Here is a 16,537-nt window from a genome sequence, read left to right on the forward strand (position 1 = left end):
GGGCTGCTTAGAAAAACGTTGTTGAGTCAAGTGGTCTGGTTTGTGTGAAGAATGTAGAAATATTGGCAGTCTTTCCAAGCAGTTTGGGGAAATGTCTTTTAAGTAGTGTTTCAAATGAGCTTTTGGGGGGTTTTGTTGTTGTTTTTATTTTTTGAGAAAAGAAGGGCCTGTGATGTATCACTGTGTTTTGAGAAATATCACACATAACCCTTCCCTGGTACAAGCTGATACAGGAGATGAGGCTGTAGTCTAATGGCTAAGCTCTCTGCCTTACAAGGTAGAGCTCCAGGTTCAAATTCCAGTAAGGGTGTGGCTACCTGATGAAGGCAAATAGGCCTGAAATAGATCCATAGTAGTCTCCCTTCCTTTTCTTTATCAGCAAAGTATGTTACATACATACATACGTATGCACTCATGAGTATTTTTTTTTCTTTTGTTTCATTGTTGCCTAGCATCCTTTTGGTATCTTCTCCCACGATGCCCCAGCTTGGGACGTTGCTCTCGACCACCACGCAAAGCACTCAGGCTCAGCCCGGATCTCAGCTGCCAACCCCGCGGACAGCTAGCCACACCACTTCCTCGGGCCTTCCTCAAGTCCGAGTAGTTGCCCCTCAGCCTAGCCTTCCTCCTCTGTCTCAGCCGGCCCAGGTGGCACCACAACAACAGCCACCTCTAGCATCCGTCCCTCAGATCCGGGTGCCTTCCACTTCCGCACAAAGCAAATTATTTTCTCAGGTGAGTAACAAATGCGAATGAGCACAGGTGTTAGTAATCTTCCTCCCAGGTGATCTACCCAATGTAGATCCACCTCTGTAATTTTACAACGTTGAATAGCAGTTGCGCTACAGTATAATTCAATTCATCGGAACTAATGTATCAGAATAAATTACTACCCCTTTACTAGTGCCTGCAGAGAAGGGAAACAAGTCTAGGTGCTTCCTATATAAAAACTTAGGTCCCTAAATTATTATTATTATTTATTATTATTATTTATTGGATTTGTATGCCGCCCCTCTCCGCAGACTCGGGGCGGCTAACAACAGTGGAAAAACAACATGAACAATCCAATTAATAAAAACAATTAAAAACCCTTATTATAAAAAACCAAACATACACACAAACATACCATGCATAACTTGTAGTAGCCTAGGGGGAAAGGATAACTTAACTCCCCCATGCCTGGCGACAAAGGTGGGTCTTAAGCAATTTGCGAAAGACAAGGAGGGTGGGGGCCGTTTTAATCTCTGGAGGGAGTTGGTTCCAGAGGGCCGGGGCCGCCACAGAGAAGGCTCTTCCCCTGGGGCCCGCCAAATGACACCATAGAGCAGTGATGGTGAACCTTTTTCTCCTTGGGTGCCAAAACCAAAACACTAGTCAAGACAAAAAATCATCAGCAAAGGTAATATGCCTGTTTTATAGAGTTTGAGGTGCTGATTCCAAAAATATGCTTAGTTTTGCTCTATCACGTAAAGTTTCTGATATAGAAGCATTTTGGTTATCATGTTATTTCTATAGTTTAAATGTATATGATAATTATTGTTTTCTTAATGTCACCAGTATGTTTCCTATACCTTATAATAATGATGCTGCTCCGTGGAAACTAGACCTGCTACAGAAAAAACTATATACATTTTCGAAATCAGAACAAGGTCAACGGCGATGATTAGAAAAAATATTATTTGCACACCTGTGTTGCTGTTTTCTTTTTTAAAAAATATATTTTATTAGTTTTTTCAAAGTAACAAACACAACAAACAAAATATATAACACTTAATGGAGCTACAGTCGCTCCGCTCAAGATAGAAGTCTTCATATGAAAATAAAAAGTTTATCTGTAAAATACATATTATTATATAGAATAAAAATATCAATCTTAATATATAAATCTAAATCTGTATCAAAATTTATAAAGATATATATGAAAAAAGAAAAAAGTTTTATGAAAAGACAAAGAGAAAGAAAAAAGAAAAGAGATGGAAGAGATTTATATTTATACTAATAATTACCGTCTTATACAATTCTAATACTAAATTCAAATATGCAAAATAATATAGCAAGTGTTGCTGTTTTCTTAATGTTGCCAGTATATTTTCTATACTCATAATAATGATGTTGCTCTGTGGAAACGATACCTGCTACAGAAAAACTGAAAATATTTTTGAAATCAGAATAAAAAATGATTCAGAAAAGTACAAGGTCAACTGCGATGATGACAATATTTTTTTGTAGACCTGTGTAATTTAAAACCATGCCCACACCCATAATTTAATGCCCCCCACACCCATGCCTCCCTGTGCATGTACATGTGATCCCCTCACTGTGACCCCCTCTCCCCCATTTCCCAATGTCTAGTGGGCCTGGTAGGCCCATTTCTCATCTTCCCCAGTCTACAGAGGCTTTCTTGGAGCGTGAGGAGGGCAAAATCGCCCTCCCCTGCCCCTCCGGAGGCTGAAAACGCCCTCCCAGAGCCTCTGCGTGAGCCAAAAATCAGTTTGCCGGTGTGCACATGTACATTGGAGCTGAGTTAGGGCAACAGCTCACATGCTGGCAGCTAATGGCTCCAAGTGCCACCTGTGGCATGTGTGCCATAGATTCACCATCACAGCCATGGAGACTTCCATTTTTACAAAACCTTTGCTGGACCTTCTTGCTGAGAAAAGCAAAATACTTTTGCTTGGGATTAGCCAGTTCTCCGGATACAGGAGAGTTCTTAGCTTCTGTTGGAAGGAACTCCATCTCATTTTAGCCTTCTTTAACCTATGTTTTTCATCAACAGACGTCTCTTTCCATTCCCTTTGGTAGAGAAAGGGGACTCATTCTTAAACCTTGTGGTTTTTGAATGTCCAGACCAGTGATTTTAAGATGTGTACCCTTCAATTCTTAGAATTCCCCAGCCAGCCATTAAGACTGGCTGGGGAATTCTGGGAATTGAAATCCACACATCTTAAAAGTTGCTAAGGTTCAGAAATACTAGCCTAGATCATACATGGGTGAAGATGAGAGATAGATTTTCAGCCTCTGAACAATTTAAATGTTACCACCAGCCAATAGATTCCCCCAAAGCAGAGGAACAACTTCCTTTACAGAATGTCAGCAGTTTGTGTTGTCTGTGCTGCATCATTTGCATTGCTAAAAAAAAGAAATCTGAGTGTGTGTGGGTCTATCTGTCTGAATTCAGTTACATTAGCTGAGTTGGGGGAAAAATGAAGGAAGTGAGTCATGGACTCCAGTCATTCTTAGACGTGCTACTTGTTTCCTCAAGTAAGTCACGAAACAGGAAAATTGTTTCAAGTGCATCTTCTTCTTCTTGTTGTGCCATATCTGTCATCAGACATTAGTGATCCTATTGCATTTGGACATTTCTTGGAAAGTGTTGTGTGTTTTATTTATTGATTTATTGGATTTGTATGCCGCCCCTCTAATACTAAAAACGATTAAAAACCCATTAATATAAAAACCAGACATACATACATACATACATACCATGCATAGAATTGTAAAGGCCTAGGGGGAAAGAGGATCTCAATTCCCCCATGCCTGACGGCAGAGGTGGGTTTTCCTAAATTCATATAAGCTTCTCAGATTCTACATTCCAATTTGAAGTTTTAGGTTTATGATGCTACTAGTGGACAGGGAGATTCTTAGCACCCCTGTCCCATTTAAGGGGTGCCCATACTCGGGGCCATTGTTAGGTTTTGCCCTCCATTACCATGATTTTCCTGGGGAATGTATAGTGTAGTAGTCTTCCCTTTGCTTTCTACAGTGCTGTGCACACCTTGCTCAAGTGGTTGGCACCATACTGTATGCTATTATTTATAAACAATTATTATAATTGTTTCCGGTCACAATTCAAAGTGTTGGTTATGACCTATAAAGCCCTTCATGGCACCGGGCCAGGTTATCTCCGGGACCGCCTTCTGCCGCACGAATCCCAGCGACCGATTAGGTCCCACAGAGTGGGCCTTCTCCGGGTCCCGTCAACTAAACAATGTCGTTTGGCGGGACCCAGGGGAAGAGCCTTCTCTGTGGCGGCCCCGGCCCTCTGGAACCAACTCCCCCCAGAGATTAGAATAGCCCCCACCCTTCTTGCCTTTCATAAGCTTCTTAAAACCCACCTCTGTCGTCAGGCATGGGGGAACTGAGATATTCTTTCCCCCTAGGCTTCTACAATTTATGTTTGGTATGTTTGTATGTATGATTGGTTTTAAAATAAGGGTTTTTAGCTGCTTTAGTATTGGATTGTCGCATGTTGTTTTTGCCACTGTTGTTAGCCGCCCCGAGTCTACGGAGAGGGGCGGCATACAAATCCAATTAATAATAATAATAATAATAATAATAATAATAATAATAATATTCAGGCCCCCCTAATCCACCACTTGGGGGTGCGCTCTGTGGGGATTTCAGGCTTTCTCAGAGCTCGAGTGCATATTGGATTAGAAAGGAGGCCTGACAAGTGTCCATATTTCTGTGATTTGGGGCAAGAGTGACAGCAACCTTGGAATTTTTGTTCACGCGGAACAATCTAAAACAGAAAGGAATGGCGTATAGACGCTATGCAAGTTATTATGATAATGACTTCTTCTCCCCTAGGCTGCTGTCATGACTGTTCCAGTGAAAGCTCAGCCCAGCCCAGTCCAAGTCCAGAGAACAACCGTTGCTGTAACTGGAGCAGCCAATGTGACCGGGACAGGGATTCCCGCAACACCTACTCCCGTCCCCAAGCCAGCAAATAGTTCTCCGAACAGCGCAGTGCTCAACCCTTCTATCACTCCCTTGTCTTCCTCTGCTTCTTTATCATCTTCCTCCTCATCCACTACTGTCCTCCAGAACGTTGCTGGCCAAAATATCATTAAACAGGTGAGGATCTGCATTCTGCTAATGAATTACTGCAGGTATTTTTACTTCTAAATATGTGCCCCTAGGAAATTCACCAGCCACGCCTGATTTATTTTATTTTATTTTATTTATTTTATTCATTTGTCCAATATACAAATACATAGGAAGAAAAATAGTCGAAACATTTAAATATATTAAAGGGTTAAATAAGGTCCAGGAGGGAAGTGTTTTTAATAGGAAAGTGAACACAAGGACAAGGGGACACAATCTGAAGTTAGTTGGGGGAAAGATCAGAAGCAACGTGAGAAAATATTATTTTACTGAAAGAGTAGTAGATCCTTGGAACAAACTTCCAGCAGACATGGTAGATAAATCCACAGTAACTGAATTTAAACATGCCTGGGATAAACATATATCCATCCTAAGATAAAATACAGAAAATAGTATAAGGGCAGACTAGATGGACCATGAGGTCTTTTTCTGCCGTCAGACTTCTATGTTTCTATGTAGTCATGTGGTAATATATACAAGGGTAAAAGTGGGCTTAGAGGAGAGGATATATGAAAGGAAGAGAATATATAAGATAGGTGAAAGAAAGGAAAGACAATTGGACAGGGGACGAAAGGCACACCAGTGCACTTACGTACGCCCCTTACTGGCCTCTTAGGAACCTGGAGAGGTCAATCGTGGAGAGTCTAAGGGAGAAGTGTTGGGGGTTAGGGGTTGACACAATTGAGTCCGGCAATGAGTTCCACGCTTCGATAAGTCGATTGTTGAAATCATATTTTTTACAGTCAAGTTTGGAGCGGTTCGTATTAAGTTTGAATCTGTTGCGTGCTCTTGTGTTGTTGCGGTTGAAGCTGAAGTAGTCATTGACCGGAAGGACATTGCAGCATAGGATCTTGTGGGCAATACTCAAATTGTATAACACAGCTGCTTTCTAGGCCCAGGATTGTTAGTCTATTTTCGTATACATTTCGCCCTGAAATGTATTCAAATAAAAGCCCATAACTCCACGTCCTTCTCACAGTCAAAAGGAAGGAGATGGTAGAATGGAAGAGGAAATTCAAGCTTCTGGCAGCTGTGTTATAAGCTAGGAAATAGCTCTCAGGAGGCTACTCAGCCTTGTAGGGATGTTCCCGCTGCCCATTAATTTGCCTCCTTTTTAAAGACCTCAAGGTTTTAATAACTGAAAGGCACTTTACATATCACTTTTGGCCTACCAGCCCTGTTTAGTTGGCATGGCTACGCACACAGTATAACCAGCATTGCTGGCACGGCTACACCCAATACGGCCAGTATTTCTTAATTATTATTATTATTATGTATTAGATTTGTATGCCGCCCCTCTCCGTAGACTCGGGGCGGCTCACAACAATAACAAAGACAATGTAAGAACAAATCTAATAATTTAAAAAACACTAAAAACCCCATTATTAAAAGCAAGCATACACACAAACATACCATGTATAAACTGTATAGGCCCGGGGGAGATGTCTCAGTTCCCCCATGCCTGACGGCAGAGATGGGTCTTAAGAACTTTACGAAAGGCAAGGAGGGTGGGGGCAGTTCTGATCTCCGGGGGGGAGCTGGTTCCAGAGGGTCGGGGCCGCCACAGAGAAGGCTCTTCTCCTGGGCCCCACCAAACGACATTGTTTAGTTTACGGGACCCGGAGAAGGCCAACTCTGTGGGACCTAACCGGTCGCTGGGATTCGTGCGGCAGAAGGCGGTCCCAGAGATATTCTGGTCCGATGGCATGAAGGGCTTTATAGGTCATAACCAACACTTTGAATTGTGACCGGAAATTGATCGGCAACCAATGCAGACTGCGGAGTGTTGGTGTAACATGGGCATACCTAGGGAAGCCCATGATTGCTCTCGCAGCTGCATTCTGCACGATCTGAAGTTTCCGAACACTTTTCAAAGGTATGAACAGAAGTTCAGTTCAATTCCTGTTTTGCTTTGCAGGTGGCTATTACTGGACAGCTGGGCATGAAGAGCCAGACCGGGAGCAGCCTCCCACTTACCACCTCCAACTTCCGTATTCAAGGCAAGGATGTGCTGCGCCTGCCTCCGTCCTCCATCACCACAGATGCCAAGGGCCAGACCGTTCTCCGCATCACTCCGGACATGATGGCCACCTTGGCTAAATCTCAAGTCACCACCGTCAAGCTGACTCAAGATCTCTTCACCACGGCCGCCAGCTCCGGAACCAACCCTGCAGGGAAGGGCATATGCGCCACGTTGCGGGTGACATCCAGCCCCATCCAGTCCTCGGACTCTCCCGCCAAGACCAGCACGCCCAACACCTCTGCTTCCCCCGGTCCTGCTGGGCCAACCGTGGTCAAAGTGACACCGGACTTGAAAACAGTGGAGTCTGCCGGTTCCGCCTTCCGGCTGATGCCTGCTTTGGGCATGTCGGTGGCAGACCGCAAGGGCAAAACCATGACCACGATCGCGTCCTCAGAAGCCAAGCCAGCGGCCACCATAAGGATTGTGCAGGGTATGGGGGTGATGCCTCCCAAACCCGGCCAGACAATTACAGTGGCCACCCACACCAAGCATATGGCCTCTTCTTCAGTCAGCATGCCTGGGACTGGCCATAGCTCAGCTGTTTCTCTGCCCACCATGTCGGCTTCTGTCTCCAAGGCAGTCACGGTGGTGTCAGCAGCAGGGACACCCATATCTATAGGACCAGGAACCTCCACTGTGCGACAGGTTCCTGTGAGCACCACAGTGGTTTCCGCCTCCCAACCAGTAAGTAATGTTGATTTTCCAGAGATTCCAAGATGGGAAAACCTCGGCGATGAAGATAATTCGCTTTGTTGCTGTCCTGGTTCCTTCTGTCATTAGGAATTGTGCATGGAAGGATTATATGTATTGCGATGGTTTGTTTGGGGGATTTTTTTGCAGGAAATTTGAGGAAGGGGTCTTGGGGCTCTTTGGAACCAGCTGCCCCCCCCCCCCCGAGATCTGTACCCTCCCTGCCCTACTGGCCTTCCGCGAAGCTGTAAATACCTGGCTTTTCTGACAGGTCTGGAGCCATTGACTGAATGAGATACCATCTAGATCTGGCCATGAGAGATACTGAGCCATATTGATGTATGGCTTTTACTAGGATTTTGAAATTTTTTTTTTTAAATTGTTCTTTTAAATAATGTTTTTATTTGTTGTAAGCCACCCAGTCTTTGAGGAGTTAGGTGGTGGCATATAAATCAGATAGATAGATAGATAGATAGATAGATAGATAGATAGATAGATAGATAGATAGATAGATAGATAGATAGATGATAGATAGATGGGATTGGATAGGATAGGATAGATAGATAGATAGATAGATAGATAGATAGAGAAAGAAAGAAAGAAAGATAGATAGAGAAAGAAAGAAAGAAAGATAGAGAAAGAAAGAAAAGAAAAGAAAAAAAGAAAGAAAGAATGAATGAATACAGGAAATAGTATAAGAGCAGACTAGATGGACCAGCTCTTTTTCTGCCGTCAATCTTCTATGTTTCTAAGAAAGAAAGAAAGAAAGATGCTTTTTCAAGACGCAAATGGACTTCTGGTTTTTCTTTGAAGATGTTTAGCTTAGCCGAAGAAGTTTCTTGGATGAGAAGTGAAACATCTCCAAAGGAAAAAAAAACAGAAAGTCCAGTCGCCTCTCGAAAAACCGACTTTGGGACAACCGTAATCTGGATGACTCTCTATAGACGTTTGGATATCTCTGTAGGGCAGAAGAAATGATAACAATTTCTGCATATTATTTATTCACCCAGGGGAAATTGCCTACCCGAATCACTGTGCCCCTCTCGGTCATCAGCCAGCCTATGAAAGGCAAGAATGTTGTGACTGCTCCCATCATCAAAGGCAACTTGGGGGCCAAGTGAGTAATGCAGGAGGAATTGGGAATCTTTCAGTAATGAATTTCTATTTAGGCCACTGGAAATCCAACAAGAGGATTGAAAGTGACTGAAATGTGCTAATTTTTTAGCTGCTGAAAACATTATAAAGCAAAACCTCTGCCTGTAGAATGGGTTAAGTCTTCAAACTTGGCAACTTTAAGCTATGCTGGCTGGAGAATTCTGGGAGTTGAAGTCCACAAGTCTTAAAGTTGCCAAGTTTGGGAAATCCCTGGATTAAGTAGTGTCCAATTTGGTGCTTTAAAAAAGTCTCCTGAATGATAATAAATGTTGCATAGCCTCTTTCTTTCTTCGGCTATCCCCTTTAAATTGTTCAAATTCTCACCTGCTTTTGTAGCTATTGAAATGTTTTCAGCTGCACAGAACATACCATTTTCAGAATGAAAAATTAATTACTGTATTTGTTACTTTTTAACAAGTTCTTTCATGCATAAGGGGGATTCTCTGCTATATGGCAACTGCATTTTCCCATAAAACTATTTCCTCTGCAGTGAAATGTGCAGAATTATTCTTTTTTTTCCCCCCCTAGCATTTTCCCCACAAATATAATGTCTATGTTTTGGAATCAACTGAGCATTGATCTAGTTGGTTGTGACAAGAATTGATTTACCAGCTGTCACCTGAGCTGTGGGCTAAGAATGATTGGCCCAATGTCACCCAGCCGTCTTTCATGCCTATATTTCCTGGTTTTTAGCCTGGAGGCTTAACTCCTATACCTGTGATGGCGAACCTATGGCAAGTGTGCCACAGGTGGCACGTGGAGTCATATCGAAAGGCACACTCCAGCGCATATGTGCATGCTGGCCAGCTGATTTTCAGCCTTGGGGAAGTCCGTTTTGCCCTCCAGATTCTTCAGGGAAGATTTGGAGTGCAAAAAACCCCCAAAACAACTCCCCCAATGGGAAAATCAGAAGTTCGGAAAACGTACTTCCAGTTTGCCCGTTGTGCTGTTTTTTACACTCCGGGGCTTCAGGAAGCTTACCTGAACCCCCGGAGTGCCAAAAGCAGCACAACAGGCAAACTGGAAGTCCATTTTTCCAAACTTCTGGTTTGCCTGTTTTTTTCACTGTCCCAATTGTGCACATGCGCAGGGGCAGCACAGGAGTGTGTATGCATGGAAGAGGGAAGGGTGTGAGTTTGCCAACACTGCCCTATACCAAATTGGCCCTTATAGTAAAATGTGCAGAATTCAACTGAGATCCTGGAAACACAAACTTTAAGACAGAGGCACTATTGGAGAGGAATTGTTTCTTCCTAAAGCCGCTGAACATCAGCTTCTTCCCTGCGAGAGATGGTACTAGTTTGATAAAAACAACATCTTTCGCTAGGTAAAACTTTGGGAGACATCCTTGTGAAATTGAATCCTTGCTGATGTTCTTGTAAATTATTGGGAACCTGGAGGCTGCAGTAACTTGGGGGAAAGATCAAAAGCAACATGAGAAAATATTATTTTACTGAAAGAGTAACAAACTTCCAACAGACGTGGTAGGTAAATCCACAGTAACTGAATTTAAACATGCCTGGGATAAACATATATCCATCCTAAGATAAAATACAGAAAATAGTATAAGGGCAGACTAGATGGTCCGTGAGGTCTTTTTCTGCCGTCAGACTTCTATGTTTCTATGTTTCTAACTAATGCAAAAAGCCCAGCCTGGTACAAAAGAGTGTATTGCAGTAATGGCGAACCTGTGGCCGTCTCTACGAGCATGGCAGCCATCACCCCAGCCCACCTCCACTGTGCCTGCTTGCCTCCTGCCTGCCAGCTGGTCTAGGGGTCTCTGATGCGCATGTGCAGGGGGCGGAGTGTATTTAGCCAGACGCGTATGCGTATGTACAGGGGGTGCTCGCATTGCATTGTCTTCTCTGGGTCCCGTCAACTAAACAATGTCGCTTGGCGGGACCCAGGGGAAGAGCCTTCTCTGTGGCGGCCCCGGCCCTCTAGAACCAACTCCCCCCAGAGATTTTATTTATTTATTTATTTATGTATTTATTGGATTTGTATGCCGCCCCTCTTCCTGGACTCGGGGTGGCTAACAAAAGTGACAAAAAAAAACAGAATGTAAAAATCCAATACTACAACAGCTAAAAACCCTTGTTATAAAACCAGTCATACATACAAACATACCATTTATAAATTGTAGAAGCCTAGGGGGAAAGATTATCTTAATTCCCCCATGCCTGACGGCAGAGGTGGGATTAGAATTGCCCCTTCCCTCCTTGCCTTTCGTAAACTTCTTAAAACCCACGTCTGCTGCCAGGCATGGGGGAACTGAGATACTCTTTCCCCCTAGGCCTTTACAATTTTATGCATGGTATGTCTGTATGTATGTTTGGTTTTACAATAAGGGTTTTTAACTGTTTTAGTATTGGATTGTCATATGTTGTTTTACTACTGTTGTTAGCCGCCCTGAGTCTGCGGAGAGGGGCGGCATACAAATCCAGTAAAATAAAATAAAATAAAATTTTGGGGATTTGCATGTAGGAGCGCACTCCTTCCCAAACCTAGTTTTGGGACTGGAAGGCCTTCTGCACCAACCTGGAAGCCAAAATGGGGCATGGGAATGGGTGGGGCGCATACATGGGGGGGCATTTTGCATTTTGGGGTTCATGCACTCGCACACATGCGCTTTGGGCATTCGGCACCACACTGGTCTATCGCTTTCTGCCCCTGATTTTCAGATGCCTTTCTTTCCACAGCATTAGTGGGTTGGGGCGGAATATCATCCTTACCACTATGCCAGCTGGGACAAAACTGATTGCTGGGAACAAACCAGTGAGCTTCCTGACTGCCCAGCAGTTGCAACAGCTGCAGCAACAAGGACAGGCTGCCCAGGTGAGGAACCCCATTCAAAACCTCCACGGCTTGTCTTTGAAATATCACCATCACCTTGACGGTCGCAGTTAGGGGTTTTTTTGCTGTGATTTATTTGTGCACTTAGAGTGTGTTTCGGTCAGAGGTTGAGGATTGGAGGGGCCTGGGTGAGGCAACACTCCGCAGTCTGCATTGGTTGCCGATCAGTTTCCGGTCACAATTCAAAGTGTTGGTTATGACCTATAAAGCCCTTCATGGCACCAGACCAGATTATCTCAGGGACCGCCTTCTGCTGCACGAATCCCAGCGACCAGTTAGGTCCCACAGAGTGGGCCTTCTCCAGGTCCCGTCAACTAAACAATGTCGTTTGGTGGGGCCCAGGGGAAGAGCCTTGTCTGTGGCGGCCCCGGCCCTCTGGAACCAACTCCCCCCGGAGATTAGAATTGCCCCCACCCTCCTCGCCTTTCGTAAGCTCCTTAAAACCCACCTCTGCCTTCAGGCATGGGGGAACTGAGATACTCTTTCCCCCTAGGCCTTTACAATTTATGCATGGTATGTTTGCTTGTAGGTATGATTGGTTTTAAAATAAGGGTTTTTTAGTGGTTGTAGTATGGAATTTACATGCTGTTTTTATTATTGTTGTTAGCCGCCCCGAGTCTACGGAGAGGGGCAGCATACAAATCCAATGAATGAATGAATGAATGAATGAATGAATGAATGAATGAATGAATGAATGAATGAATGAATGAATGAATGAATGAATAAATAAATAAAGCTTCCAGTAAGAAATTTGGTTTAACAACAGATTTTCCCCCTAGTACCTTGAGCCATAGTGGCTCAGTGGTTAGAATGCAGTGCTGAAGGCTACTTCTGCTGCCTGTAATTTGGCAGTTCAAATTTTGCAAGGCTGAAGGTTGACTCAGCCTTCCATCTTTCAGAATAAGTAAAATGAGGACCCAGATTGTGTGGGGGTTGGGTGGATGGCGCAATATGCTGATTCTTTAAACTGCTTAGAGAGGGCTGTAAAGCACTGTGAAGTGGTATATACCATATTTTCCGGAATATAAGATGTACCTACCCTCCTAAAAAGAAGGTGGGAATGTTGGTGCATCTTATACACCAATACAGCCATTTTTGGCCTCCTGAAGCCCCACCCCGTGCCCTGTTTTTTGCAAAAACAGGGGTGCACAGAGGGTTTGGGAGGCCTGCAGAGTTCTCCTACGAGGGTGGGGAGGACAAAAACTTTTTTTTCCTTACTTACCTCTTTCAAATCTTTTTTTTTTAAATAATTTTTATTTACAAATATACATTAAAACAATAACAACTGACAATACATTTACATCTAAGCAATGTACAGAAAGCACACGAAACTTAAAAAGACGAATCTATTTTGTCACCCCTCCCCTCCTACAGCTGGCTCTATTGACAGCCAACATTTGGTTCTTAACGGTATTGAGACCAGTGATTTAATTACTAACCTATATTTAATGTTTTGTATTGTATATTAATGCATGTAAATTCTATTTTATACAGTTAATAATAAAACATACCTAACTCGCTTTCTATTGAATAGACAGAAAAAAAAGGTTATATTGATTCTTGGTGTTTTTGCCTTTTTAACATTCCTTTATCACGCAGCACTACTAGTAATTGTTCTTTTATTCAACCATGTATTGTCTTTCCAAATCTGATAGTATTTTGAGTTGTCTTGTTCTTTTAGCTCCATTGTTAGCTTGTCTGCTTCTGCACAATCTAGCATTTTTTAAATTAAATTCCGTTCATTCGGTATCGCTTCATCTTTCCAGAATTCTTGTTGATGTTATTAAGTGTAGTATCAAATAGTACTTTACCTCTTTCAAATCTTGGTGCATCTTATACACTGGTGCGTCTTATAGTCCGAAAAATACAGTAAGTCTGATTGTTATTGCCATTTGCTCATATTGATATTTTCTGCGGTGTGGGGGATATTTCTAATCTCATTGTCCTGTTCTGTACAGGTGCGGATTCAGACCGTTCCAGCTTCCCATCTCCAATCGGGGACAGTCTCTGGCACTACAAAAGCAGTATCCACTGTAGTTGTCACAGCAGCCCCGTCTCCAAAACGGATCCCGGATCAGCTGTGAAAGTGTCGTCCGAATTATATTTTTTTTCAATGAAGTTTCTAGTTCTCTCGCGCCATTTTCACCTGAGTTAATGTCTTGCTCAGGTGGGACTTAGCGAGGTGCAGGCCGGTTCCCAATGTAACTAGAAGCATCTTCGGTGGTCTCTTGGGTTCTGAAGAAGGCAGACCCACCAATACAAGACCAGCTGATGTAGCACGCTAGTGAAATCCAGATTGAATTTTGAGTGATGAGGAGTCTCTTTGAATTTTTGGCTCGTGTTGCTGGGAATGTGTGTTTCTACAAGGGGTTCTGAGTGAGACAAGAAGAGTGTTGGAAGTAGTGGACACTGGATTGGACTTCCTGCAATCTGGATTGTTATTATTTGTTTCCAATGTTTTTGTTTGTCCTGTGTACGTTTATGATTGGGTTTTTTTTGAGATCTGACACCACTTTGGGTTAATGGTCTTTCTGTGGGCAGATGTTTCTCTCGGCTACACCAAATTGCACAGGGAAATCTCTTACGTAGATGAGCTAGTTGTGAAAAGAGCTGAAAGTTAAATTGCTTTATTCCCTCTATATCAACATTTTCAACATTTTGAAAAATGTTGGTGGCCTTAATGGGACAGGAAAACCACTTCTTGAAATCACAGGTGAAGCAAACCTCACCGAGAGTTTGGTGACCACATGCCTGCTCACTTCAGTGGAGATTGAGTCTAGCTAGTGATTTTTATTGCTTTTTGAATAAAGATTACTAAACAAACATCTGCTATCAGCTTAGCTGTATTACCTGAACTTTTTTTGTTGTATTGTAAGCTCTCCCTTTTCAAAAGTGACCCTAAGCGCAGAAATGAATATTCTGTCTGTATTTTTGTTAAGAGAAAAATGCCACGTCTATGAACCGCAATAGTTATGGCATACCATGTTCACAGTTTTGCATGGTCTTGGTTTTGTTTTTTTTAAAGTTGCTAGCTATTACGATGTCACCTGACATTAAAATCAGATGTTAATCAAGCTTATCGTACTTTATTGCCAAAAAATGGGAGTCCAAATCACTTCTATGTTGGGGTGCAAAAATCAGAAAAGTTGGGAAAACGTAACAAAAAATACACTGGAGTTTGGAAATGGCGCTTCGTTTGAAAACGTCGTGAGAATTGTAGAATTTTGCAGACATCTGCCATTTTCTGTATGTTTATTCAGACATATATGTTAAAAGGTTAAACAAGTTTCAGCAGGGAAGTGTTTTTTATAGGAAAGTGAACACAAGAACAAGGGGGCACAATCTGAGGTTAGTTGGGGGAAAGATCAGAAGCAACGTGAGAAAATATTATTTGACTGAAAGAGTAGTAGATGCTTGGAACAAACCTCCAGCAGACGTGGTTGGTAAATCCACAGGAACTGAATTTAAACATGCCTGGGATAAACATATATCTCTCTTAAGATAAAATACAGGTAATAGTATAAGGGCAGACTAGATGGACCATGAGGTCTTTTTCTGCCGTCGATCTTCTATGTTTCTAAAATGCACATAATTCAGAAATAAGTATTTTGGATTTCATAGGAGCCCAGAGCAGTTCTGGTAAACATGCTCATCTTCAATCCTGCATCTACAACACCTGGGGGGAGGAGGGGAGAGATGTTTTTATGAATCAATCATTAGCATAATTTGCTTGAGGCAGCTCTTAATGCATCCTTGCCCTGAAGCCCGAAAAGGTGTGTGTGCATTGTTTAACGGTAAGCTGACAAGTGCTGCATTCACACAAGATCCAAAGCAGTTCTTTAAAAGAATTTTCCAAGCATAAAGATCCCTCATAAGCGCTGGAAGAATGCACAGGTTTTGAAATAAAGAGATGAGCAGACGTATATTGTCCTTCAATGGACCATCTCATTCCACCGTCTGCATATGTAAAGCCCTTCATGGCATTGGACCAGAATACCTCCGAGACCGCCTCCTGCCGCACGAATCCCATCGACCGATTAGGTCCCACAGAGTGGGCCTTCTCCGGGTTCCGTCAACTAAACAATGTCGGTTGGCGGGCCCCAGGGGAAGAGCCTTCTCTGTGGCGGCCCCGACTCTCTGGAACCAACTCCCCCCGGAGATTAGAACTGCCCCTACTCTCCCTGCCTTCCGTAAAGTTCTTAAAACCCACCTTTGCCGTCAGGCATGGGGGAACTGAAACACCTCCCCCGGGCATGTACAATTTATGTATGGCATGTTTGTGTGTGTGCTTGTTAGTATATTGGGGTTCTTTTTAAACTTTTTTAAATATTTAAATTTATTTGGATTTGTTACGATTTGTTTATGCCTTGTTGTGAGCCGTTCCGAGTCCGCGGAGAGGGGCGGCATACAAATCTAAATAATAAATAAATAAATAATAAATACACCCTACACAGAAAAAATATCAGGGTATCTTCTGCAAAAAGTAAACCAGTTTGCAGCTCAAGATTCAGAAGAGATATAGGAGCTACTGCTTGAGTAGGGTGGTGGTGGTGGACTAGAAGACCTTCAAGATCCCTTCTAGCAATACAGTGTTCCCTCGCTTTTCACGGGGGATGCGTTCCGAGACCGCCCGCGAAAGTCGAATTTCTGCAAAGTAGAGATGCGGAAGTAAATACACTATTTTTGGCTATGAACAGTATCACAAGCCTTCCCTTAACACTTTAAACCCCTAAATTACATTTTTCCATTCTCTTAGCAACCATTCAGATTATTACCATGTTTATTTATTAAAGTTTATTTAAAAAAAATTATTAAAGGCAGACAAAAGTTTGACAATGACATGTGATGTCATCGGGTGGGAAAAACCGTGGTCTAGGGAAAAAACCCGCAAAGTATTTTTTTAATATTTTTGAAAAACCGTGGTATAGA

General features: G+C 42.8%; 1 protein-coding gene across 4 annotated transcripts in view; it reads left to right on the forward strand.

The window, feature by feature from the left end:
• The window catches only part of NFRKB (nuclear factor related to kappaB binding protein), a 49,174-nt gene extending 34,492 nt beyond the window's left edge, over positions 1 to 14,682 (forward strand). For all 4 annotated transcript variants that reach the window (XM_070765924.1, XM_070765927.1, XM_070765926.1 and 1 more), the window contains 6 exons: positions 453 to 735; positions 4,591 to 4,857; positions 6,806 to 7,594; positions 8,611 to 8,717; positions 11,455 to 11,590; positions 13,567 to 14,682. In XM_070765924.1, the coding sequence (XP_070622025.1) occupies positions 453 to 735; positions 4,591 to 4,857; positions 6,806 to 7,594; positions 8,611 to 8,717; positions 11,455 to 11,590; positions 13,567 to 13,692 (1,708 nt within the window). In that variant the 3' untranslated portion in view covers positions 13,693 to 14,682. The remainder of the gene's footprint in view (positions 1 to 452; positions 736 to 4,590; positions 4,858 to 6,805; positions 7,595 to 8,610; positions 8,718 to 11,454; positions 11,591 to 13,566) is intronic.
• Positions 14,683 to 16,537: the final 1,855 nt, after the last annotated feature.

Source organism: Erythrolamprus reginae, chromosome 12, assembly GCF_031021105.1.
Source record: "Erythrolamprus reginae isolate rEryReg1 chromosome 12, rEryReg1.hap1, whole genome shotgun sequence".
NCBI classification, from domain to species: Eukaryota; Metazoa; Chordata; class Lepidosauria; order Squamata; family Dipsadidae; genus Erythrolamprus; species Erythrolamprus reginae.